The sequence below is a fragment of the Lepidochelys olivacea genome, assembly GCF_965140295.1.
Source record: "Lepidochelys olivacea isolate rLepOli2 genome assembly, chromosome: 2".
In the NCBI taxonomy this organism is placed as follows: Eukaryota; Metazoa; Chordata; order Testudines; family Cheloniidae; genus Lepidochelys; species Lepidochelys olivacea.
In genome coordinates, this window is record NC_140412.1 from 153823805 (window position 1) to 153851179 (window position 27375).

The 27375-nt window shown below is 40.4% G+C and overlaps 1 protein-coding gene across 2 annotated transcripts in view; it reads left to right on the forward strand.

Annotated features, from left to right (window-relative positions):
* The window catches only part of GABBR2 (gamma-aminobutyric acid type B receptor subunit 2), an 844982-nt gene that overhangs the window by 782676 nt on the left and 34931 nt on the right, over positions 1-27375 (forward strand). For both annotated transcript variants that reach the window (XM_084618280.1, XM_084618281.1), the window contains 2 exons: positions 20186-20410; positions 25954-26136. In XM_084618280.1, the coding sequence (XP_084474406.1) occupies positions 20186-20410; positions 25954-26136 (408 nt within the window). The remainder of the gene's footprint in view (positions 1-20185; positions 20411-25953; positions 26137-27375) is intronic.

Below are 27375 nucleotides of genomic sequence, written 5' to 3' on the forward strand. Positions count from 1 at the left end.
CACCAGGTCCTATATAAAACACAGTATGAGGAGGAGGTGGTGCCTAAGCCCCTCCCTTCTCCTCAACATTTCCTACTGGCTAGCTTAGAAGGCTCCCCACTCATCTCGATGGCTTTTGCAAATCCCATTCTTAGGCACCCGACTTGGCCCACCATTGTACACGGAGCCTGGTCTGTTCATTCCCTAGGCAAAAGGGCACCTAAACATTAGGTATTGCAACACTGAGTCTGAGTCCCCATTGTGGATCTAGCTTTAAGCAGCTGACATGATTATGTACCCATCAATAAAATATTGGGGCAGGGGGCACTATATGATGTGGCTTATTCATTTACTTGGGCAAAAATTATTTAAAGTGTCTCTGGTGTCTCAACTGAGAATACAAAAATTGAGGTTCCCAAAATCAGAAGTCACACCTGAAAGTGTAATGGACACCCATCTATCAGCATCTACCATCCCTTGCTATATGTAAAGTGAACCATATCATCACCACCAGGAATCCAAGGCTAGATGTGGAAGTGAAGGTTACCTGGCAAACACAGAAAGGCACAACATCAGGAATTAGTCTACTCAACTTCTGTGGTTGAGACATTTACGAAGGGATGGCAGAATACCATACTCAAGAGCAGTCTTAGAGAGCAGTGATGTAAATATGCAGCATGGCAAACAAATGTGGTCACACAGAAAATTAATCTGGGGCAGTGTTCATTTAACAAATACAAAATCCATGTTAGCAATACAGAAACAGTGCAGTGAATGAGTGGACACAAAGCAGGCATAAATCTATGTGGAGCCATGTTTCAAAAACTGATATATTATAAGCACAATATATTGCATGCACAACCATCTCTGAAAAATCATACCAGCGTAGGCTTGAAGAATTAGGCCCATGAGAGTTAGCTGGCTAAATACTGGTGAGGATCTGTATCTTGGTACCTAGAATTCAGGCAAAGCTGCCCCATATTATCCCCATGTTACATATGGGGAAACTGAAAAACATTGGTGAAATTACTTTGGCCATGGTCATCCAGAAGGACGACGTCAGAGCTAGGAATAGATCTCAGGTTTTGTAAGTCCCAGTCTGGTGTTCTATTATGGTCATCTAGTCTGACCCATTGCATAACTGGCCACAGAATTTGACCCTGTAATTCCTGCATGAAGTCCAATAACTTGTGGTTATAGGAAGACCTCTAACCTTGTGTCATAAATGTAAAGGGAAGGGTAAACCCCTTTAAAATCCTTCCTGGCCAGAGGAAAAATCCTCTCACCTGTAAAGGGTTAAGAAGCTAAAGGTAACCTCGCTGGCACCTGACCAAAATGACCAATAAGGAGACAAGATACTTTCAAAAGCTGGGAGGAGGGAGAGAAACAAAGGGTCTGTGTCTGTTGGTATGCTGCTTTGCCGGGGATAGAACAGGAATGGAGTCTTAGAACTTTTAGTAAGTAACCTAGCTAGGTATGCGTTAGATTATGATTTCTTTAAATGGCTGAGAAAAGAATTGTGCTGAATAGAATGACTATTTCTGTCTGTGTGTCTTTTTTGTAACTTAAGGTTTTGCCTAGAGGGATTCTCTATGTTTTGAATCTAATTACCCTGTAAGGTACCTACCATCCTGATTTTACAGGGGCGATTCCTTTACTCCTATTTACTTCTATTTCTATTAAAAGTCTTCTTGTAAGAAAACTGAATGCTTTTTCATTGTTCTCAGATCCAAGTCTGTGGTCACCTATGCAAATTGGTGAGGATTTTTACCAAACCTTTCCCAGGAAGTGGGGTGCAAGGGTTGGGAGGATTTTGGGGGGAAAGACGTGTCCAAACTACGTTTCCCAGTAAACCCAGTTAGAGTTTGGTGGTGGCAGTGGTTATTCCAAGAACAAAGAATAAAATTAATTTGTACCTTGGGGAAGTTTTAACCTAAGCTGGTAAAAGTAAGTTTAGGAGGTTTTCATGCAGGTCCCCACATCTGTACCCTAGAGTTCAGAGTGGGGGAGGAACCTTGACACCTTGATTTAAAGATTTCAAGTAATGGAGAATATACCACATCCCTTAAAGTCCCAGTAATTGATTACCCTCACTGTTAAAAATTTGCCCCTTATTTCCAGTTTGAAGTTGTTTCTCTTTGACTGCCACCCATAGGATCTTGTTTGGTATAGGTATATAGATATAATATCCTCCTGTAAAGTACAGCATGGCACACTGTCTTCTCTCCTAGATGTACCTTTTTGATTTGGCCATATTAAAGCACTGTTTTTAATCATACCCACATTCCTATGTGACCCAGATCACTCTGTAATAGTTACCTGTCCTCTTCATTACAACTCCATCAATCTTTGTGTCATCTGCTAACTTTACAAGCAATAATGTTGTTCTTTCTTTCAGATCATTGATACAAATATGAAATAGCATTGGGTCAAAAACTGATCCCTTTGTGCCCTTCCCTCCTCCCCCCACCGTTTTCCTGATTGTTCTCCATTCTCAATTACATTTTTTGAGATCTATCAACTAGACTGTAATTTATTTCATGTGTGTGTGATAAAGGTGTGGTGGGCCAGGTGTCCAAGTGGTTAACACACCTGTCCTCCAGCTATTTATCTCTGTTGGGTGTGGTGCCTGCTTCCTTCCCCTAGGCTAGAAGTGTCTTGGTCTCATCCTGCATCTGGGCCTTTACCCTTAAATGGGGCTTGGGAGAGGGACCTAGGCCCTCCCTCTTCACCAGGTCCTAGCCTAGGGCCCTGTGAGAAATAACAACAGGTTCCTTCTTGCAGGGTGTCTAAATCTGCCACACTGTGCTACTTTCTATCTATGTGCTTCTTCAGTTTGGGGAGTGGCTACTACAGTCCAAACAGTCAGTAACATAATTTAAAAAAAAAAAAAAAGTCCACATGAGCAGAGTCCTGTCAGACCTGCTTGTTCTCCTAGGGGGTGGTGGCTGGAGAAGGCACTGCCTATGGGCTTTACCCGTTCATTGGTTTGTCTCAGGCTCCGCCTTCTGCATGGATTCCCAGAGAAGAATTGTCCCTCCTGCAGTCTGAGCCTGCTGTCCACCACATTTTACCTGGGCTTCTGAGCTCCTTTTTAAACTGTTCCTCCGGCCAGCGCATACGTGGCAGGCCCGGAGGGGCAGGGCTACCTAGGCCCAGTATTGCTCTTTAAACCCTTCAGGCCTAGCGTGGGGTTTGTCTATCCGGTCACAATGTGCTCTACTGATTTTTGTATCTCAGCATCATGCAGTACTAAGTTAAATGCCTTACAGAAATCCAAGTATTATATAAATGCAGTTGCATTTTATTGATCAAACTTGCAACATGTCTTTGGATGACAAAACCTATTTCCCATAAAACCATGCTGATTGGCATTAATTATATGCCCACCTTTTGGTTTTTTTTTTTTGGTTTTTTTTTTATTGACTGATTCCTGTATCACTCATTCCATTATTTTGCCCATGAAAAGCAGCAGGCTAACAGAGCTATAATTACTCAGAACATGCCACTTACCTTTTTTCAATGATAGAACTACATAAGCATTTTTCTATATAAGCATTTGGATCTTCCCCACTATTTCAATATGTATTAACAGCTAACATCAGCAATCCAGAGAACTCATGAGTCAACTCTTTTGGGCACAAGTTATCTGGACTTGTTGATTTTAGTAGATATTTTTAACATCCTCCTTAATCACTGTTGGAGTAGAAAATATTTCATTTTTAATGTAAAATGTGAATATTTCACCTGGCTTCTTTCCAAAGAAATATTTGTTTAATGTTTTGACCTGTTACATCGGGGTGGGGAACCTTTTTTCTATCAGGGGCCACTAACCCAAAGAAAAAATCAGTTGTGGGCCCTACAGGGGCAGAGAGGCACAGAGGCTCAGGGCTTCCTCCCACAGCAGGGTGAACTGGCGCTCGTGGCTCCAGCCCCGTGGAGGGTGTGGAGGTTCGGGGCTTCCCCTAGGCTCCAGAGTGGGGCCAGAAATTAGGGGTTCAGGATGCAGGCTGGTGCCAGGAGTTGGGGTGGAGGGGCAGGGTCTGGGAGGGAGTTAGGGTGCAGGAGGGCATTCTGACCTGGGGCAGGGGGTTTAGGGTGCAGACTCCAGCCGTGCGACACTTACCTCAGGTGGCTCCTGGTTGGTGGCACAGCGGACTAAGGCAGGTTCTCCACCTGCCAGGGTCCGCACTGCTCCAAGAAGCAGCCGCCATGTCTTGCCCCCAGGCAGAGGGGCCAGGGGGCTCTGTGAGGTTCATGTTGCTTGTACCCACAGGTTCCCGGCCAATGGGAGCTGCAGAGTGGCACTGGGGGTGGGAGCAGAGCACGGAGCTTCTCTGGTCGCCCCTGCTCCTATGGGCCGCAGGGATATGCTGGTCAATTTCTGGGGGCTGTGCGGAACCAACCAGACTTCTGGCAACCCGTTGAGTCAGCGCTTACGGCTCCAGCACCATGGGCCACCATGGAAGCAGCGGACCAGATCTGGCCTGTGATCCGTAGGTTCCCCACCCCTGTGTTACATCATTACTGCCAAATGCACCATCTCCCTTTGGTAATGTCCCATTGCTAGGATTCCTTTTGTTCCTGATATATTTTTCAAGATTCTTTTGTATTGTCCTTAACACTGCTGTCCATAGAATTTTTACTGATATCCTTAGCTTCCCTTATCAACACTCTGTATTTCATAACTTCTCATTTATAATCATTGCTATTAACTTCCCCCTTTTTTTCCCCATTTGTCATATATTGTCTTTATTTCATTTATTTATAGTTGTTTAAAATTCCCTCTGAACCAGGACCACTTTTTAACCAATGTAGCCATATTATGTGATTGTACAATTTGGGGCAGTTAATAAAGTGTTCTCAAGCAGCTTTCAATTATTGTTCACAAACACGCCTCCACTAGGACTCCTTTTTATGCTTTAGTAGTTAGTAAATTGATCCATAAGAATTGCAGATCCTGTGCTTCTGAGCTGTGAATAACTCTACAACAGAATCTTCAATGTAGAGTGCCACCCCAACTTCCCATTCCGTCCACTCTGCCCTTCTTAAATAGTGTGTATCCAGTGATTTTAACATTCCAATGACATGAATCCTCCCACAGGTGTCAGTAATACCAACTAGGTCAAACTTCTTCTCATGAATGATCATTTCCAGTTTCTTGTATTTATTACTCAATGTACAGGCAACTTAAAAATTTAATCTCTTTACATCTCTTGACACCTTGATTTATTATATTCATGAACACTTGTGTGAATTAAATGCCTCAGTACTTATGCAGTGTGTTTACCTGCTTAACAACCTCGCTTTTTGTTCCTAGGTTAACACCCATGTGCTTAGTCTAGATATCTCTGTATCTGTCTTCTGGGTGGCAGGTTAGGGGCCATCCAGGCCACACAGCTTCCTCTCACCATAGAAGATGGCCTAATGTTCCACAAAGCCAATCACTCTCTTCATGTCGCTTGCTTCCAAAATATTGTGTTGCCTTGCTCATGAGACAGGAAAATATCTGAAAAGACCAGCTGGACAGGTGCAAATCTGTGTCATCAGTAGTGCAGTTTTGCCCGATGCCATCAGAATCCCATGCAGTTTTGCAGTCCCATCTTGTCTTAGCTCCAGGAAGACAGCACAGCATCCTGCTGTTCTTATTTCCCTTGCAGAATATTCTCAACATGGAGTCTTAGTGAAAACAGTTTGCTATCTTTGGACAGTTGGAGAGCTCTTGTGCATACCTTACATCCTTGTGAGTTGGGCTGAGGAACCATCTTCAGGTATGCCTGCCCACCCCTGAAGTTCTCTGTACCATCCCCCTGTAAAATCTTCCGAAGCATTCTCTTCAGCTGCCATGCTCAATACCAACATTGATTGGGTAGCGTTCCTGCTGGTTATCTTCCATCTGGAGGCTCATAGATTGTCCATATTCTTCTGCTTCAAGCCATGTAAAATTCCTCCTTTTTTTCCTCTAGTGACAAGCTGCCAATCTTCTCTTTAATTTCTGTGCTTTCTAGTTCCTTTATTGCTAGGTCCTTTCTCTGTGGGCTCTGCAATGATGCTGCCCAAATCAGTTTGGCCAAGAACTCTTCATCTCTGATGCTATGCAGGCTTGATAGCTCTTACTTCAGGTCCACAAATCTTTTCTTCCACTACAGGCACCAGCTTGCATTTCATAACAGGAAGTCCCTTCTGTGTTCAGGTAGTTTGGAAACATGTCACATCCCCTGCAGGCCATAATAACTGGTCATCATCATTACTGATATAGCAGTGCTCCAAGAGAGAAAGTACAGTGTTCAAACTCCCTCCTACCAACTGCCTCCAGAATTCCCCATTAGCATGATCCTGTTTCCCAAGTCAAAGGTTCAATGTGCAGCTGGCTTGTAGACCTAGCCTAGATGGTCACCACCTTTATTAACAGGGAGGGCTCAAACACACAAATCAAAGGGCCTAACAGCCAGTCACATAGACCTCAAAGACCCAGCAAACACTCAGCCTGGATATGCACATATCAACTGTTATGTTCCTCTGCTTACAACCAGATGGTTTTCAAAAGGATATGTGACTGAATTTGTTGAGGATTGCAAATGCTACTCTTCATTACTAATTACACTTACTTCAGGTACATTGTGCTCAGAGCGATTGGCCAAATATGCACCTTTTATTATTTTGACGTCTTTCTAACAGACAAATTTTTGCTGCTGAAAAAGTAAGATTCTCTCTTACTAAACAGTCATCAGGTTGCTTTGGTAATCATGTGAAAGTCTTCTGACCTTGGCCTGTTTCATTTTTATGATCTGTTGGTTGGGGGTCAAATATGATGTTTTTTAGTTCTATGAACCCTGAATTATCCTGTTTGTGTCGATGTGGGAGTCCTATGCTTCTGGCACTCACTTCAAAGTCTAACAGGGTGCAGCTTTATCCTGTCTGTATGCACTAGTGATGCAACCTTTTGCAACATTTGCATAGCTGAAGCAATGCTGCTGTAAATACTTCAAACGTTTTTATGATAATCACATCTCATCTTGGGGATGTGTTGTAAGAATCAAACACCAATTAAGAGTCAAGCTTCTATGTCACCCACTTGATATCCATTCTTGTTCTCAAAGGTTCTGGACCCATGTTGTTTACTAAAATGTGACTCAGTATCTGTTTTTAGCATTTACTTAAAACACTAAACATAAAAATCAAGAAAATGTATCCCCAAAGCTAAGCTACTATTAATAAAATTAAACTAGAGTAAGAATAAAGCAATACAGCTCTCAACTGTATAAAATCAAAGCAAAATCAACAAGTTAGTCTCAATATTGGAGTGGAATTAAATCAAATTAGTTAAATCATTAAATTAATACAAAAAATAGTCCTCAAAAATTCAAAGAAAAGATTCTTAGAGGGTGCCTGTCTGTTGGTTAGAATTCCCACGTAAAGAATTTTATTGAAGTCAATAAAATTATTTGTTGGTTAAATTAGGGTGATTAAAAAATTGTGATTAATTGTGTGATAAAAAAATTAATTGCTCCATTAATTGCACAGGTAAAGAATAGAATACTATTTAAATATTTTTGGATATTTTCTACATGTTCAAATATATTTATTTCAATTATAACAGAATACAAAGTGTACAGTGCTCACTTAATATTAATTTATTACAAGTATTTGCACTATAAACAAACAACAAACAGTAGTTTTCAATTCACCTAATACAAGTACTGTAGTGCAATCTCTATCATGAAAGTTGAACTTACAAATGTAGAATTATCTACAAAATAATTACATTCAAAAATAAAACAATATAAAATTTTGAGCCTGCAAGTCCACTCAGTCCTACTTCCTGTTAAGCCAATCGCTCAGACAAACATGTTTGTTTACATTTGCAGGAGATAATACTGCCCGGTTCTTGATTGCAATGTCACTCGACAGCGCGAACAGGAATTTTCATGGCACTGTTGTAGCCGGAATCACAAGACATTTACATGCCAGATGCACTAAAGATTCATATGTCCATTCATGCTTCAACCACCATTCCAGGGGATGTGTGTCCATGCCGATTACCGGTTCTGCTTGATAAGAATCCAAAGTGGTTTGGACCAACACATGTTCATTTTCATTATCTGAATCAGATGCCACAAGGTTGATTTTCTCTTTTGGTGGTTCGGGTTCTGTTGCTTCCGCATTGAAGTGTTGCTCTTTTAAGATGTCTGAAAGCATGCTGCACACCTCATCCCTCTCAGATTTTGGAAGGCACTTCAGATTCTTAAACCTCGAGTTGAGTGCCATAGCTGTCTTTAGAAATCTCACATTGGTACCTTCTTTGCGTTTTGTGAAATCTGCAGTGAAAGTGTTCTTAAAATGAACAACATGTGCTGGGTCATCATTCGACACTGCTATAACATGAAATATATGGCAGAATGTGGGTAAAACAGAGCAGGGCACATACAATTTTCCCCCAAGGAGTTCAGTCACAAATTTAATTTATGCATTATTTTTTAACGAGCATCATCAGCATGGAAGCATGTCCTTTGGAATGGTGGCTGAAGTATGAAAGGGCATACGAATGTTTAGCATATCTGGCACGTAAATACCTTGCAACGCCAACTACAGAAGTGCCATGGAAACAAACTTGTTTGTCTTCGCGATTAGCTGAACAAGAAGTAGGACTGAGTGGACTTGTAGACTCTGAAGCTTTACATTGTTTTGTTTTTGAGTGCAGTTATGTAACAAAAAAACTCTACATTTGTAAATTGCACTTTCACAACAAAGAGATTGTACTACAGGACTTGTATGAGGGGAATTGAAAAATACTATTTCTTGTGTCATTTTTACAGTACAAATATTTGTAATCAAAAATAAATTTACACTTTGATTTCAATTACAACACAGAATCCAATATATATGAAAATGTAGAAAAAATCCAAAATATTTAATAAATTTCAATTGGTATTAACAGTGCAATTAAAACTGATTAATTGTGATTGATTAATCAGTTAACTCATGCGATTAACTCAAAATTAATCACGACTAAAAAAAATCAGTCCTATTATATATCTTAATACTGAAACCAAATTATTATCTAATATTTGAACTACAACCTCAGAGCAAAATATAAAGCTTCCTCCTTAGAATTCAATTGCTGTTTGATATCTAACCTTTTCCTCCTCCCCAACAGATATTATAAAACCTTTTAATACCTAATTAAAAAGATTAAACTCTCATAGCAAAATTTACACAAGATAACTTCAAGACTCATAGGAATTTTAGACATAGAACAGAGAACACACTCTTATGAATAATTTCATTAGGCAACCTAGGGAAACTTTTCCTTCTGGTACCTTTCCTATCTGGACTTTACGGATGCTCACACACAAATGTGCGCATACAGCCACATTTTCACTTCCACACCCTGATAACAAAGGGGCTGGGATGCCTCTGACCAAATAAAAACAAAATAGAAAAAAAACAACATCCTTTAGATAATGGTGGCAGGGGGATGCAAACTCTTCAGCTCTTACAGTCTTCTGGACTGTCAGAGGGTAGGAGCAGGAACTGCAGTCAAAGAGCCAGATGGCGATGTTCTGCTGGCACAGCTCTTCTCACTAGCAGGCCTCCTTTGGGTGGACAGAGAAATTGCTCAGAGACTGGAGTGGCCTGGTTGTGGTTGTCATGATTGCCTCTTCCCAAGGTGATTAGTCTTTGGAATTTTGGAATGTTAGTCTTCCCTCAATTGGCCAGTTGACCCAAAATGTGAGGCTTCTTGTCCTTGATTGGTATGGCTTTCAAATATTGTTTACACTGCCTTGTGGCACCTTTCACTAGGGCCTTTGGACAAATCAAGTGTGAGGGCTATGTTGGAGCCATGCAACTTAATCCACTCGTACTTTGGTCATGCTTATCTAGCATCAGTTTGGAAGCAGGGCTGTCCTTAGGCATACGCAGCATATGCGGCTGCGTAAGGCACCCAAAAATTTGGGGCACCCCTGGGTCTTAATGTCCACCCTTCTGCCTCTTCTTATCCCTGTTCTAACCCTTCCTGCAGGCTCCCACAGCTAGCTGCAGTCTCCTTAGGCAGGGTCCATATTCACAGAGCCGAAGCCACCACCTATTCTGTGTGAGGGAGAGGGTACAGGGCTCTCTGCGGGGAACTGACTCTCCACCGCAATGAGGCAGGCTGGGCGGCTCAGTATCCTTTGCTGCCTTTTGCCTCCCTACCCCCCCCAGGCTGCCCTTGGGCATAGGGGCGCCAGTTTAATAATACTGCGTAGGGCCCCATAAATCCTAAGGACAGCCCTGTTTGGAAGACTGCATTTAAATCAGCAAATTTAGAAATATTCAGATTTTTGCATACCAAAGAGATCTGTGACCCGCAAAGTATCAAAAATCCAAAGCATGATACCACTTTTGTAAAAGTTGCCATGGTCTTATCTGGATGAAAAGGTCAAAGTTTGACACAAAAATCCTCTAAAAATAGCTGATTGGAAAAACACTAGCAACAAAACTAGTCACTCAACATTCAGTCATCAACAACATTAACAATAAATTCATGACCCGTGCTGCTTATTCTTGGAGATTACAGTAACCTGTCTATTTTGGAATTATGCTGTAAATCAACAGCGTGTCTTCTGGAATCTATATCTTGATAGAAAAAAAGTTACTTTAAAACCTATCCAGATGAAACCCATTTTAGAAATAAAAGGTTTAAAGTTTATATAAGATCTGTATCCCCATACACACTATTTTTCTCACAGCCAGCATGCCTCCCTGATAATAGCCACATAAATTTCCCTGTGCAGACTGCACTGGCTGAGAATGCGTCTGATATACATGCCCATTGCACAGCTCTCTATCACTGCTTTTGCACATGTGGCCTGCTTTCCTACCCCTGCAGTACTGTTCAGAATCTGGCCCATTCATTTTTACTCTTCAAACTTAATTCATAAATGAGTAATCTGGATACTTTTGATTAACCTGTACATTGAGGAATCAATTTGTACTGTAAAAGAATAAGGTAAACAACCTGAGTCCTAGTTAACCTTTCTTAATACCTGTGATTTTGAATGGATTTGCTTTCCTTATTTCCCCAGTGCTTTGGTAGCCAAAGAAAATACCCACAAGAGGAAAACGGCTTATTTATCCTTTACCCTATTTAAACTTGTGCATGCAGTGAATACAGCACCATCCTGGATGTTCCACCTTACAACTTTTTTTTTTATTTTGCTTTTTATGGATTGTGGGATTTTTACATCAACTGGTACCAGATCTACACATTTCTTTAATAGTATACAAATGGTGGTATTTTAGGATGTGAAAAAAATACATTAGGGTATATGGATTTGTAGGATAAATCCCCTACAACCTGAACCACAGGAAAACTGTCAAAACAAGTTTGGGAAGCTGCAGAAGGTTGTAATAGGGTCTCACATATTTGTTTTCCATTGTGGCATTAATTTCATTTAGCAAAAATATATAATCTATTACAATAAAATAAACTATATATTTGTTAACATTTTAAACTGATAGTATGTGTGTGCCAGAAGTGCTTTAAAGATCACTTTAAAAATCTTGTAATCTAACCTTTGGAAACCATACTAGAAATAATGTGAAGTTGTAGGAGGTAGCGGTTGTCTAAAGGGTGTTTGCTTGCCACAGGTTTAGTTCAGTTGTTATAAAGCTGTTAGGGAAGAGCAGTAAGGATCCAGGGATGAAAGACCCAGTCTGCACAGTAACAAGGAAGGAAAAGCTGTTACAATCTATGCGGGCTGGAAGTCTAGGGTATGAAGTGGGAAGTTTTATTTAAATAACTTTCAGGGTTAATGTAGCCTCCTGTCCACAGGCCTATGCAGCTGCTCTACCAGCACCCCCTATGCAAGACAGTAGTGGGAGTTTTGGGCTTTATGTGCGTGCCTCCCCCAATGGGTGAATTTCACCTACATTGTGTATTCCAACTCATATTTGGCTACATGCCTGCAAGAACTAAGCAATACTTTGGTTTAGAACTGAACATAAACACAAATCTGGGAGAGTGAGCTGGATACATTTCTGGCTCAGACATCAGCAACAGAAGAGTTAACAAAGTTCTGACTACAGAATCTGTTATTGGTGATGACGTGAAGCCTGAAAGAACACAGCTTGTCCTTCAATTTCATGACAGTTTGAGGTGGTGGTATTTAGAAAAACCATCTTTTATAGATCTGGTTGAAAACTGCAAATTGTTTTTCACAGGAAATTTTGTATTTGTTTTTTCCTAATTCTCCAATGAAAATGTTCTTTTTTCAATGAAGAACTGAAAACAAACCCTTTTGATTTTCCAAAAAATATTTTATTTCAAAGAATGAAAATTTCAAACAAAATAAATTTCAATTTTTTTTGTTTTGCTCAAAACACTATTTTTGTTGAAAAAAAAATAGTGAAAAAATTTCAACCAGTTCTTTGGTGTTATTTGTAAAATAATTTTTAATTTTGAGTCACCAAGAGACAATAAATGTGGAATACTACAGTTCCATTTTTACAGTGACTTAAGACTGTGAAATGTCCGCAGGTCAAAAACTCCCAGTGTCTTGATTTTAGGAAAGAAAAAACTAACCAAGCATCCCAGCCGAAGGAAAAGAGCCGTAGGGTCTTTGAGGTAGAGAGCAACTTTTTGCTCTGTCTCTAAATAGCACAATAGGGCCCTGATCCCTGAGAGTGGCCTCCAGGGTCTATTACAATACAAATTGTAAACAGCTAGTGAAATCTGCAAAGCGGCAGCCTGGTCTAATATGCAGAGTTTCCAAAGCTGTGACAACACAGACCTCCAATTATTGACAGGCCTGACTTTTGGCGGGATAGTAGCCAGCTTTTCTGTTTTTCTATGCTTCTGATATCCTCATTGTGACCTTCCTTTGTTATATTTTTTCCTCACTCCTACTCATATCCCTTGTGCAGAGGATAAGCAGACATGCCTCTCAAAGGAAACATGTGGGACAATCAAACGGGTATTTAAGCAAAGAATTGTTCAGATCATACTCAGGGATTCATTCAGGAAAAAAAATTCCTATGTGCACATAGTACCTATGTTCATTATAAGTGTTATTACATTATTAAATATAATGGCTATGGAAGAATTCTTGCTGCTGGAAGTAGGTCAGCAGGCCCCACAGCCCAGGGCTCACTGTGATTAACAGTTTCAGCTCCCTCCAACAAATCAGTGAGAGGGTAATAGATCTGCATGGACTTATTAGCGACACTGATTTTATGGCTCATTACAACAGTTAAGAACACCCCTACCTGCCAACCTTTAATTGTCCACTTCAGTTTAAGAGGTCTCCTACAACATGTAGGAACTCCTTATGCTTAACAATCTGTCCCACCTCATGTTTAGCTCAGACACTCTGGTTACCTTCTCCAGACCTGAAGAACAACTCTGCAAAGCTCAAAAGCTTGTCCCTTCCCCCAACACAACTTGGTCCAATAAAAGATATTATCTCACCTGCCTTGTCTCTCTTATATCCTGAGACTAACATGGCTACATAATAGCTCTGCAGGCATTCTGTTCTTAAGGAAAAGAAACGGACAGATAAGACAGAAGTTCTCTACTTCCTCTTCAAGATCACTGTTAAATAAGATGTTATGTTAAATAAGTCTGTACCTAACACTAGTTCTTGCAGTACCCCAGCAGATGCCCTTTACAATTCCGTACATTAACATTTATCACAACACACTGGACTCTGTGTGACAGTACTTGTGATAAGGTAATGGAAATGATTTTGCAAGTGTAGGTTTGAGAGGCAGCATTAAATGCTTTGCTACACTGAAGCTATAGTGCCTCTACTGGATCTCCGTCATCCACAAATTTTGTAATTCTATAAAAAAAAAAATCAAGTTTGTCAGTTAAACCTTATAAATCCATGTTGTGTATTGCTCACAGTCCTGTTATCCTCCAGCAGTTTGCAGTGAATTTCTGTTAATGGCCCAGATTCTCCTTTCAGGTATAGTGCTGTAACCCCATTTCCTTCAGAGGTTTTTTTTATTTTATTTTCCAATTTGTACAGTCACAGTTTCTCTAAGTACACTGACACTATAATTTAAAAACACAGATAAAGATAATAGCCCAAATCAATATAATGTCAAAAAGAGGAATTACAGAACGTTCCAACCCACAAACCAAGAAGGGAAAACCAGCCTTTTACACCCCACCCGCATCATCAGAGAAGATCCAAAGTAGACCTTGCAACATGTTCTGAAGATCAACAAGCTCTGGACCTATTGAACCAAAGAGGGCAGATTTTTAAAGGTATTTAGGTGCCTAACTATGCAGATAAGCATTAAGAGGGATTTTCAAAAGTGGCTAGGCACATAATTTTCATGGGAATTGTCAGTAAATTGCAGACTTTATCTTTCACTAGCAGCTCGTGATCCCAATCTTAACTTCAAAAATGGCATTTTAGAGTGTGGCAGGCTTCCCACAGTCTTTACTACCCTTCCCCAATTTGGCTTCTTCACTTGGGAAGGAAGGAGGCAGCATGGTGAGGGCAAATGGGAAAAAAGAAGAGCAATGTGTTCTCACCAGATCACCAGTTCGGTAGCCTGGGTGTAGAACCCGGTAGATTCTTTGCTGGACTCAGTACAGTCACTTTTATTGGCAAACAAGAACCGTTGCAACAACCATTACTGTCCTCTCAGGAGGCCAAAGGCAACTCTCTTTGCTTTGCCCGTTTCAATACCGCCCTGGCCATAATTAGTTGTGGTTCTTTTAAAAAAAAGGATTTCTCCCAGAGAGAAGTATTTTGTCATAAATGCCAATGAGAAGTAGGAATAAACTCCCCAAATTATAACATACAATTGTGAAAGAAACATTTGCACCCAAACCTTTTCCCTTTCTTTGGTTTTCATAGAAATTAAGTATTTTTCTATTGAGCTAGAGGATATTTAACTGCTTTACATGCTGTGCTCAGTTATAAGTGAGGATGGGTCAAACCACAACTCCCACAACCCTATTCAAATCAATTTTTCAGAGATAATTGATGTTTTTGATTTCTTTATAACTGCCTTTGTAGTAAATGCTGGCATCATTTTTTGTTTGTTGGCTGTATTCCCAGACTAATGCTTTTTAGAAAGGAATCTTTTCATATTTCAATAAAAATTCTAAATATGTAGTTAGTAATGATTGTAGCAGGAGATGTTAGAAATCCTGACGTGTCACAGGTTGCAAAGCATGTACTGTCCACTAACTCTCTTCATTAAAGTTACAGGATTCTGGCTTGGAACTAATATAGTAACTCGATATTGTAATTGTATTCGTGTAGTAACAGTGGTATTGAACATTGTCATCGTAACAATACCAACTCTCTCTGATTATGAACATGCAGGTGTTTATTATTCTATTTTTAAATACAAACAAGAACAGTGTTAAAAGGACATAATTAGGGATGCAAAGTTAAGCACTCAAAAGTTAGGAAATGCCAGTTTCTTCTTGGCGTGTCCTCTGAATATTCCCATTCTTGGATATGCACCAACCAGTGCCATTGAATGGTGCAGCCTTCTACTAGTAGTGCTTAGTCAATCACTTGTATCCTCCTCTTTGCACCCACCCTCAACCTCTGAGCACATTCTGAGGGTGTGACTATAAAAGGGGGCACAGCAGTGGTTACCACCTCACTTCCTTCCACTGCTAACACAGTCATGAGCCTTCTACAAATCAAGATTCTTTAGACAGATAGTTACAGTGCCTTGGTGGTTGTTTTATAGATAATATATGTTTATTGTTAGTATTAGTTTCCGTTGTTCTTGTGGTGGATGTGAAGAGCAGGAAGCATAGATTTAAGAGATGTGTCTGGCAGTTTACCTAGATGTGGACTCCCATGCTTGCTGCCTGAAGTGCTTAGCAGAAGGATATTCTCCTTCCTGTTGTTCAATCTGCAGCACTTTCACACTGCAAGCCAGAAAGGAGAAGCAGAAGAGACTCCAAGCCTTCCTTCTACAAGAAGTCTTGTCAGCAAGAACCTCCAGATCTTTAGTTCCTAAGGCTCTGGAAGATAAAAACATGAGGCCTGGGTGAGCTCTGAGCCCTTCTGTTTCCAGGAAGAATTTTGAACATAAGCCATCCTTCTCAGCAACAAACTCCAGTTCTAAAGAAACTGAACACTTGGTAACAAAGTCATCTGACCACACCCCTCCCCCCCATACCAAAGAAGGTACCAGTATCAAGGAAATCAGACATGGAAGGTAAACAATTGATGCCAAAAACTTCCATGGAGCCAGAGCCCTCGGTTCCAAGGAAGAAAAAAGCAAAGACTAAACACCTGTCTGGAGACTCACCAAATCAAATGCAGCAGACATACAAGTGTCTGCAGAACCACACTAATCAGTTCCAGTGGATTCTATGATAGCAACAGTGAAAAGAAGATTGGACAGGAATCCATCCCCACACTCTCACAAGAAAAAGAAATCAGATGTCCCATTGACGATGTTACCTCCACCACCCAAGACACCTTCGGACTCTCCTCAGATGATTTCTCCAATGTCCATGTTAAGAATACTGCTCTCAGTAGTCCCCCCACCCAAATCATTTTGTTGTCAGATCTAGGCTCAGATCCACATTCAGACGAACAACTGGATCCAATGGATAATCCGGAACCACAATCTCAGAGACCTCCATTGGACACAGACTACTACAATCCCAGGTATCCCCCTGGTTCTGCCATGATACCAAACTTTCAAAATTGGCAGGACTGGCAAGTGCCTCCATGAATTCCTTGACCTTACTGGTCAGCTCCAGACCTTCCATATCAACTTCCATCCAGGGCCAGGCCTTCTGTTCACCATCAATCTGGTGAGGTCTTTCTGCATCTGTGACATCCAGATCCAAGTTATATGGATCGGACACATCCGCTTGAGCACATTCCAATCCAAGACATTTGGATCCTACACTAATGGATCCAGTGATGGGATACAAGTCCCCTACTCTAATTAATGATGAATTATATGATGAAGAGGAGAAGGTAGAGGTTTCTCTACAGACATCTTTCCCATGACCAGGAACCTGTGGGTGAATCCTCTCCAGACAAAAATGTGGGAGTAGCCTCAACTCCTTCTCCTTCAGAGGATGCCATTCATTCCCAGGAATTAATCAGCAGAATGGTTTCTACATTGAAATAACCTTCATTTTCACTAAAAGAAACTGTGCATCCCATTTTTGATATATCTGGAAATACTTCTACAAATAAAGTTTCTCTGCCACTGTTGGAGAGAGTATGGCAACCGGCAAAATTAATATGGAATACCCATTGTCTTGACAGCCAATTGCAAACAAGATAGATAAGCTTTACCAGATTCCAAATGTAGAATTTTCTTTTTTTCATGGACATCCTTCACCAAATTCTCTAGTAGTGGTGGCAACAATGCAAAGATCAAGATCAGGAGGTACATTCTACTCCTAGCAATAGAGAAGGGAAAAGACTAGATTCTCTAGGAAGAAAGCTAATCTCTTCTTCCTCTCTAAACATCTGAATAGCTAACTACCTACCTTCTTATTTCAACAAAGGTAGACATCACTACCAACAGCAGCAATAACTGCTACGTCTCAGTCATATAAGAGATTACTATTTAAAGCCAGAATGAAGCAGAAGACTTTGTCCACAACCATTTCTTTGCCTGCTGATGCAGGTTTGGAGTGGTATTCAGGGCAGCAAACCATTCTTGGCTTCTATTTCCCTTACAATTGGAGACTGTTTAAGCCAATGTTAGAGCAACTGGCTAAAGAGCATCACAGAAAGATGGGTTCTTACATTATAAAGAACAGTTTCTCCATCCAGTTCAACACACTCACCCCAAACCAACTTCCCACACCCTCCTTTTTCGGGTACGCTTCTCATGACTGTGTTAAGATAGGAAATCAATTCTCTGTAAACAAAGGGAGCAATAGAGGAGGTTCCAATAAATTTCAGGAATCAAGGGTTCTATTCCTGCTATTTCCCATTTCCAAAGAAAAATGGAGGACTTCATCCCATCTTGGATCTAAGGAAACTAAACAAGTGTTTTTGATGGATGCATTTCAGAATGTTGACTCTAGTTTCCATTATTCCTTCCCTGTCTTCTCTAGATTGCTTTACTGCTCTCCATCTCAAAGAAGCTTCTTTTCATATTTCAATAAGACCATCACACCAGAAGTACCTTCATTTTGCCATAGGGTAGGACCATTTCCAGTTCAGCGTTCTCCCCTTTTGGCCTTTCCTCAGGATCCCATCTCTTTACCAAATGTCTGTCCATAGTAGCAACGTTTCTCAAGAGACAAGTTATTATAAGTTAAAATGGAAAAGATTTTTGCCGTGGCTATCTGATAGGGATATAAATCCTGTGTCAGCCCCTATTCAAACTGTATTAGAGTAATTGTTATATTTAAAACATATTTAAAGTATTTAAAAGTATGTGTAGCTGCAACAGCAACTTCTCATATTCAAAGCAATATTTTCACATGATGATGTTAAAAGTTTTTTAAAGGATTACTAAATTTGTACCCCCCAGTAAGAGGTTCTATTGCACCATTGGACTTTACAATCACAGCTTATGTCTCCATCCTTCGAGGCTTTTTCTTCATGTTCCTTATTTTGTCTATTAAGGCTGCTTTTATTATAGAAATAATATCAGGTTGGAAGATTAGTAAACTTCATGCCTTAATGGCTGGCACTCTATTTATGACCTTCATCCATATCCTAGATTCATACCAAAAAAAATCACTTGAGTTCCATGTCAGTCAGTCCATTAGTCTGCCAGTGTTTCTTCCCAGACCTCATTTGAGTAAAAGCAAATCAAAGCTGCATTGTTTAGATGCAAAAAGAGTTTTATCATTCTGTTTCAATAGGAACAAGGACTTTAGGTCTTTGCATAAATTGCTTGTTTCGTATGCTGGTAACTATATAGGAAATCTTGCATCAGCACAAACATAATCAAGATGGGTCAGACAGGGCATAATAGAAAGTTATGAGAGTGCATCACAATCTCTCACTCTTCTGCTGTAAGCACACCCCACCAATGCTGCCATCACCCTAGTGGAGTGTTGGAGACATGTTCTACTACTAGAAGTCTGTACAGCAGCCATGTGGAGTCAAAACACATTCATTAAACATTATTGGTTATATATGGTCAGATGCACAGTTGGCAAATCTGTGCTTCAGTCCTTGTTTAGTTAGGGCTGCATACCCACCATTAAATTTAAAATGCATACTATGGACTAAACTATACCAGGAGAGGGACTATGCAGAGGACAGTCAAAGAAGAAATTAACGTTACTTACCAGTAGCTGAGATTCTTTGAGATGGATTCAGCATATTCACATGCCCTGCCCTCCCTCTGTTTTGTGGGGTCCTGTTTTCTACTGGCTCAGCATTAGTAGTGGAAGGAACTGAGGTGGTAACCGCTGCCTCCCTCCTTTTGATAGCCTCGTTCTCAGAATAATGCTCGGTGGCTGAGGGTAGGGGCAGAAAGGGGCATGCGAGTGTTTGACTAGGCACTGCTAGTGGAAGATTGCACCATTCAGTGACACCAGTCAGCACATATTCAAGAGTATGAATATTCAGAGTCCATTTTGAAGAACTGGATACAGGTAATCAATCTTCATATTAAGGTTTTCTCTGCAACCTTCATTCAGCCCCCTTATGCATATGCATTATAAGACACTTTTTAATTACATGGTCAGAACTGTAACTGTAAGCCTCCACCCTCCACAGCCCATCATCATCAAGGAGATTGCAGCACAGACTGCTACTACTTGAGCTACCAGATTAGCTACGTTAACTAGCAACAGGGGAAGGCTGCAGAATTTCAGCCTTTGGGTTTTAATGAAATCCTTGAATGAAAGCAGTAATGATATTTCTTTACTGATGGCTAAAGATGGGCCTAGATTCAAACTACCCTGAACTTTGGGGAAGTTCAGTCCCATCTCTTCTGATTGCTAATATAGTTTTCACATTTATCTCTTGAGAGTTGGATTAGCAGTATAAATCTAATTTTTGTAGTTACTGATAGGAGTTAGTGTATTTTGAATTAGATATCGTGTGCTGTGCACATTCGTATCTCTGGTTCCTAATGCTGTATTGATCTGTCAACAATCCATAAACTGCTCATAGAGAAATACCATACCCAAATATATAACAGTTTGTAATAAAAACTACTTTTTTGATTCATGTAAACTAGTGGTATTGTGTTATAACAGTGACCTTTTTTCCTTTTCTTTTTGCCATTTCAGTTATTTGGTTGTTTTTTAGCATGGGAGACTCGAAATGTCAGCATTCCTGCTTTGAATGACAGCAAATACATCGGGATGAGCGTATACAACGTGGGGATCATGTGTATTATTGGAGCTGCAGTTTCATTCCTCACTCGGGACCAGCCCAATGTTCAATTCTGCATTGTTGCTTTAGTCATTATATTCTGCAGTACCATTACACTCTGCCTTGTTTTTGTACCTAAGGTAAGTGAATTCATTTATGCTAGTACTTACATTGTTACTTGATGTTTGTATGGTAATTCTATATTAATTTCATTTCTCCTACAAGCAAGAGGAATATGTGAGATTTCTAAATCAAGCCAATCTGTTATGCATTAAATTATCTCTGAGCCCTAGTGGGAGAGGGAGTGAACGTCCGTGAGATTTTGGAGAGAGATGAATGCATAAAGCAAAATGTACAAGAACTTGAATACATACATTTCTAATGCATACACTTTCACTATCTCACTAAGTCGGTGGGAAATAATGATTTGCATCTGTAATTTGAATAGGTCTCTGGTTCCTTCTTTTAAGAAATGTAAGAGGGGAAGGGTGCTATTCAGAGGCTTAGGAGACCTGGGTTCAATTTTCTGCTGAGCCTCAGACATGCTATGTGACCTAAGGCAAGTTACTCGATCTCTCTGGATATGTCTACGCAGCCCACAGCAGCTTGGGCCAACAGACTCAGCCTCACGGGGTTTGTGCTGCCATTTTAAACAGATGTGTACACAGTGCTTTGAAGTTCCAGCTCAGGCTGCAGCTTGGGCTGTGGAGTCCACTGCTCTCCTTAGGCTCCCAGAGCCTGAGCCACAACACCTACACAGCTACTTTTAGTGCAATAGCATGAGCCCTTCAAGCCCAAATCTGTCGACCCAGCCTGGGAGGCTCACTGCCACGAGCTGTGTAGACATACCCTCTATGCCTCAGCTCCTTGTCGGTAAAACAGCCATAAGAGTGTTGGTCTACATCTCAGGGGTACTGTGAGGATAAATATGTTAAGGACTGTGAGGCACTCAGACAGCAGGAATGGTTGCCACATAACAGGTTTCAGAGTAGCAGCCGTGTTAGTCTGTATCCGCAAAAAGAACAAATGTATTAGAGCATAAGCTTTCGGGGACTACAGCCCACTTCATCAGATGCATAGAATGGAACATAGAGTAAGAAGATACGTATATACATACAGATAAGTTGGAAGTTGCCATACAAAGTGTATCTATCTATCTATATGTTCCATTCTATGCATCTGATGAAGTGGGCTGTAGTCCACGAAAGCTTATGCTCCAATACATTTGTTAGTCTTTAAGGTGCCACAAGTACTCCTGTTCTTTTTGCCACATAATAGACTCTCATAGGAACACAGGATTTATAATATAAAAACAGACTATTGGTCCATCAAGTCTGGGATGCTGCCTACGTTAGTGGCCAATATCTGATGTGTCCAAGGGGGGGCCCTCCCAAAAAAGCCTAACACATCTCACCAACTGTGCAGTTTGATGATGGAAGGAGAGAGGAATTCTTTCCTGACCCATGTAGATGTGCCCTGAAACACAAGATTTAAGTGCCTTTTATTATCTTTGAGATCTTCTGGTATATTTATTATTATATATAATATATTCCACACTGGTGGAATGAATCAGAATGTATTCACAAAGAGCCAGAGTCTTATGTCACTCCACAAATAGTCCCATTCACTTGTGGGGTACTTGTGAAGTGAGGTGCTAGTCAAGGTGAGTCCAACAGAATCTGAGTCAAAGGGAAATTGATTCCTATGGGAGTTTGACTTAGTAAAGACCTCAAGTTTTGGAAATCTACTTGATATTTTGAAGTAAAACAAACAAATGAAATGTGTATCCTGGAGGACTTTCATAGAGTTAGTTGGAGACTGGATGCCTCAGAAATGGGAGCCTTTCTAGGGCACCAGGTCCAATCCAACTAAGGTTAATAACAACCAAATGTCAATGATTCTTTAGTGGCTTATGTAAAGTAAGTTTGTGGCATCTGTTCCTAGCCAGAAGAAAAAACAGTTCTTAGTGAACAGGTGTCCAAACCGCAAAACTGCCAACACATCTGGCAGTGATTGGCATTTTCAGCAGATAAACCAAGTACAAATAGGAGCAGGAACTGAACTACTAATTCTCCTCCAGAAGTGGTCCCTGTAGGTGAGGGTTGAGACACATGGGTGGAATGTCACATATAGCTTACCAGTAGTACTTTATGCGTTCTGCGGTTAGAGTAATTCAGTCTCTAAGGCTGTATAATCTGACTTTTTTATACTGGATCCTACAGAAGAATTACTTACAACATAGCCATAAAATTGAGAGTCTATTCATAAACACAGCCATTAAGCAAGAGACTTAGGAGTGCTGGTGAATGACAAATTGAATATGAATGCATATCTCCCCATAGAATCTTCTTGATTTCTTCAAAGGAAAACAACTTGACAAAATCTGACGAAACCATCCCTATCACACCACTCTGTCACATGCTCCTCCCTCTCCCCTATCACAGAGGCTGAGACAGCTTCCCTGCTTTCTTCTAACCCCTCCACCTGCCCCTGCCCTCCCATCCCTTCCCATCTCTTAGGCTGACTCACCCCTTCTCCTCAGCTTCTCACTCTCCTCAGGTTCCTTCCACTCACAATGCAAACATGCACTGATGTCTCAGAGCATAAAAAAATCTCAACCCCACCCCATCAATCTATTATCTTATTGCCAAGCTCCCAGGGAAAATCCATAAAGCCACCAAATTGTCCTTTTTCACATCCCTCCTCAGAACTCTCTGCCATAATATATACAGAATACTGAAGCCCAATTGTGGCTAGTCAGGGAGAGTGCTGTCATCACTGCTCCTGAAGGGCTAAAAACTGTGCATACCGTCTTAGGTTTGTTGTCCTGCTTCCCCTTCCCTCCATCCTGGCCCACTTGTTTGTCTCTGCCCCCTGTTATGTCTTGTCTTTTAGATGCTAAGCTCTTTGGGGGCAAGGACTATTATTTACAGTGTTTGCACTGTGCCTAACAAAATGGGGCCCAACCTGGTAGTGGCCTTTTTGTGCTACCCTAAAATTAAATAAATAATAAATCAGTCAAATCAGTTCTAGAATATAATTACAGGCTAGTTAATTGTATGACTAGAGAGGCTGTATTGATACTGCATGCTGCATTGGCAAGTTGTGGCACCTGTAGATGGGGGTATCACAACCTTTCTTAACTGAGCATTAATTAAAGGGACATCGATCACGTGACTTTAACGACTTTTTAAAATTCCAGCTTTATGGCATACCAGGTAAAGATGGTCTCCCTGAAAGTGGCTTTTTAATTTATTTATTTTTGAAAAAATAATTCTTATTTTAAAAAGTCATTATGTTGATATCTGTAAGTGATTTCTGGAAGGCAGTAACTGACTGCCCAGGAGAAACAGTGACTACACAGATGATGGTCAAATACACGAAGTAAACGACTGAACAAAGAAAAACCATTTTCTCTTTACTTTCTTTCAGTTCAACTATCTTAGCTCAGGATATAGGACATAGCAATTGCCATACTAGTCCAGCAGTCCATCTAGTCAAGTAACTTGTTGCCAGCACTAGATGCTTCAGAAGAAAGTGCAAGAAAGCTCATAATGGAATAACTAGATCAGAGGGAAGTTTAGTCCTAACTTTTCTTCACCTATAGGTTGCCTTATACCCCAAAGTACGCAGATTCATATCCAATATATTGTTGCCTACCTAACTTTGGAAGATCATCTTATCCATATAAAAGTCCAATCATTCTTAATATTACATTGTTAGCCCCATTAATATCTCACGGAAATGAGCTTCATAGGTTAAATATAATTGGGTCAAAAATTGTTCCTATTACAAGTTTTAAATCTGCTGCCTTTAAAGTCCCTTTTTTCTTGCCATGTATACCTTTAACATGTCCCCACTTACTCATCTCCTTTCTAAAGTAAAGAGTCCTAATAGTTTTAATCTCTCTTCATATAGAAATTTTCCCATGCCTGTTTATTTTTATCACCCATTTCTGAACCCCTCCTCTGCTATATCCTTTCTGAGATAGGGTGACCAGAAATGAGCATAGCATTCTGTATGACAGCATAGCATTGATTGATTGATATAATGGTACTAAAACATTTTCTGTGGTATTTTTAATCCAATTTCTTATGCATCCTAATATTTTACACCAGTGCAAAGTGAGAACAAAGTTGATGTAAAACTATCTTTCTAAGTCAGTAGCATCTGACACCCACTTTGGATGGCTGAAAATGACTGTACAGAGCAACAGAGGATTGGTTAAATTTTATGACTGGAAGGGACCATTGTGATACTTTAGTCTGGCATCTTGTATAACACTGGCCATAGATTTCACCTTCTGATTTTTGCATTTAATCTAACATATGGATGAAGTGGAACACATCTTTGTAGCAAGACATCCAAATCTTGAATTAAAGACTCCTAAGTGATGCAGAATTCACCACATTCCTTGGTCAGCTCTTCTGATAATTAATTACTCTTTCTGTAAGATTTCCAATTTGAATTTAGTTCACTTCAAACTTTGTGATATTTTTTCTGCTTCATGAAAAAGTTACTCAGACTCTACTTTAACTCCATCTTAATGCAGTTTTTGTGTCTGGGAATATAACTATAAAAGCTGGATACAATAGTCATTAATAGCTTAACTTAATTACAACCTGCTGTCTTCAAATGTAGCCCATTACCATAGCCTGTCTACATCTCTTATTTATAACCCCATCTTCTGGAATGATCACTTCAGTGCCTAATCAGCCTCTTCCACCTGTATCGGAAGTGGAGGTCCCAAAGAGGGGCGTTTTTCCCTCCAGTCCTTTGGCTCATGAAACCGACTTCCCTAACTGCACTGCAGGATGAGGGGAGCCAGCTCTGAGGTGGGACAGCACTACCATGTCTTTATATGTTGTCTCTTCAACTAATTCGCTATCTGTGTAGGCCCCACCGGTTCATCAGCTTGGTCCTTAACAGGCTATACTGTGCTTGAGGGCCGTGAGAGGCTTGAAGTGGGTTTATACATATGTCACTTGGTAAATAGTCATAGGTTTGCACTCTCTGAAGTAAACTGGGTAGCCCCCACCCTTGTTAAACTGCTGCTGACCTTCTACCTTTGTATTTAAAATGTGGGGTTCTCTGTCACTGGCTGCTAGGGTTTATCTTTAGGTTTGAGATTAATCTTTTATAAAAAATGTGGTGCATTTAATTTATTTGAATGGCTATTCATTTTTTTAGTCTACTAATGGCTAATTAAGGAGCCTAGTCTCCTCCCCTGCTGCTAAACTCCCACCCTGTCTAAATTCCTTGTGCTCACTTTGTCGGTACCCCTCTCTCTCTCTCATTCTGTCTGGGGCTTCTCTCTGCTCACCCCATTCCTTGGAACTATAGGGTATAAGAAATTCAGACAGAAGTGTGATTTTTAAGTTGAATGTTTCCCTTTGAAGGATGAAAATATTAATGAAAGAACTAACAAGGGATGATGCAGTAAAGTTTAAAAATAATATATTTAACTGGAACTTAAAGAAACATTTCCCAATAATTGGAAAAAATAGAACAATTCATCTTGCAAGGTGGTTATTGCTCGACAAATAGTCTGCATGGTCAGAGAAACTGTACTCCATGTGGAAAGTAAAGTGTACCTTCTATTATTTTTATTTGGGGGCCCAGAAGAAACTGATATAAAAATAAAATCCTCTGCAGAATTTCTCACAGCTTTTAAACCTTTCAGTTAATCACACTGAGGACAAATCCTGATGCGGCCACTCAGAACAGACGTTTCCAATTCACTCAAAATCAAAAGAAAGAAGACTCAAAAACATCAACATCAGTCACCAGTGTCAATCAAGCCAGTACATCTCGGCTAGAAGGACTGCAGTCAGAAAACCACCGCTTGAGAATGAAAATCACAGAGGTATCACTTATTATATACACTAAACCAGATAAATCTGTCCTGTGGATGAAATACTTTATTTGCATAGCTGTAAAGCCATACAAAGCTTAACCTTACTCATTTTTTTCAACTAAAACCTCATAATTTTATCCTGTGTTTCTAAAGAAAGATGGTTAACAAGTGGGGAAAAAATTAAAATCATAAGTATTGTCATACTTATAAACTAATATAGATGAGACACTTCATATCACAGATGACACCTGTATCAGCTTTACGTGCAACTTCCCTCATTTCTGAGAATTCACAACAGGTACATTAACTCCTATGCTACCTGTAGACAGACTGAACACCTCTAGTTGTACAGATGTAGTTGTAAGTGCAAACCTTATATCATGACCACCATGGGACTCAGAGTAGGTATGGTATATTGACATTTTTTATTGTCCCTTGCAGCATCCCAGTAATAGTTCCACTTTTACTGAGTTGGTCCAATACCCCAATTTTGAGGTAGCAGAGGTAGGGTGGTCTAGTGGATACTATGCTGTGGATCAGGACATCTGGATTCTGTTCCCATTTCTGCTGCTTAAATGTTGTATGACCTTGGGCATGTCACTTCACCTCTCTGTGCCTCTGTGTCTGTACAGTGCCTAGCAAAATGTGACTCTGATCCTGGTTGCCACTTCCATACTGTAAAATTCCTATTAGCATAGCCTAATACTTGTGTGGTGTTCTAGTCTCTGAATGCAAATATCAAAATTCAACAAGTGTGGGTCTCCCTTCTGACTTGGAAACACGTTAAGGGAAACACAGCAGCTTTGTCTTCAGAGAGCTGGCAAGGGGACCTGCTGCCACCTAAGGTCCTTGGTAAGGTTTTTAGGGCAGTGGGTATCCTGCCCTACCTCCCCATTCAGCAAGAGGGTATTGAAGTGAGCTGTAGCTCACGAAAGCTTATGCTCAAATACATTGGTTAGTCTCTAAGGTGCCACAAGTCCTCCTTTTCTTCTTGCTCCCATTGTCACCCTTCTGCAGCTGATCCTGGAGCCTGATTCAACCCAGATGGCACAGTGTGCACTCACTAGGGAAAGCCAAGGTTCTCCTCTATCTGGTTGCCTTAGCAAATCCACATTGTAGGAATTAACCACTGAGCCTCCTGAGTCCCTGACCCACTTTAAAGCAATTAGTCAGTGGTGATAGTTCCAGGCATTCTGCTCCCTGTTATAAAAGGCGTGCAGCGCCAGCTGCCCTCACATCTTCTCTTCC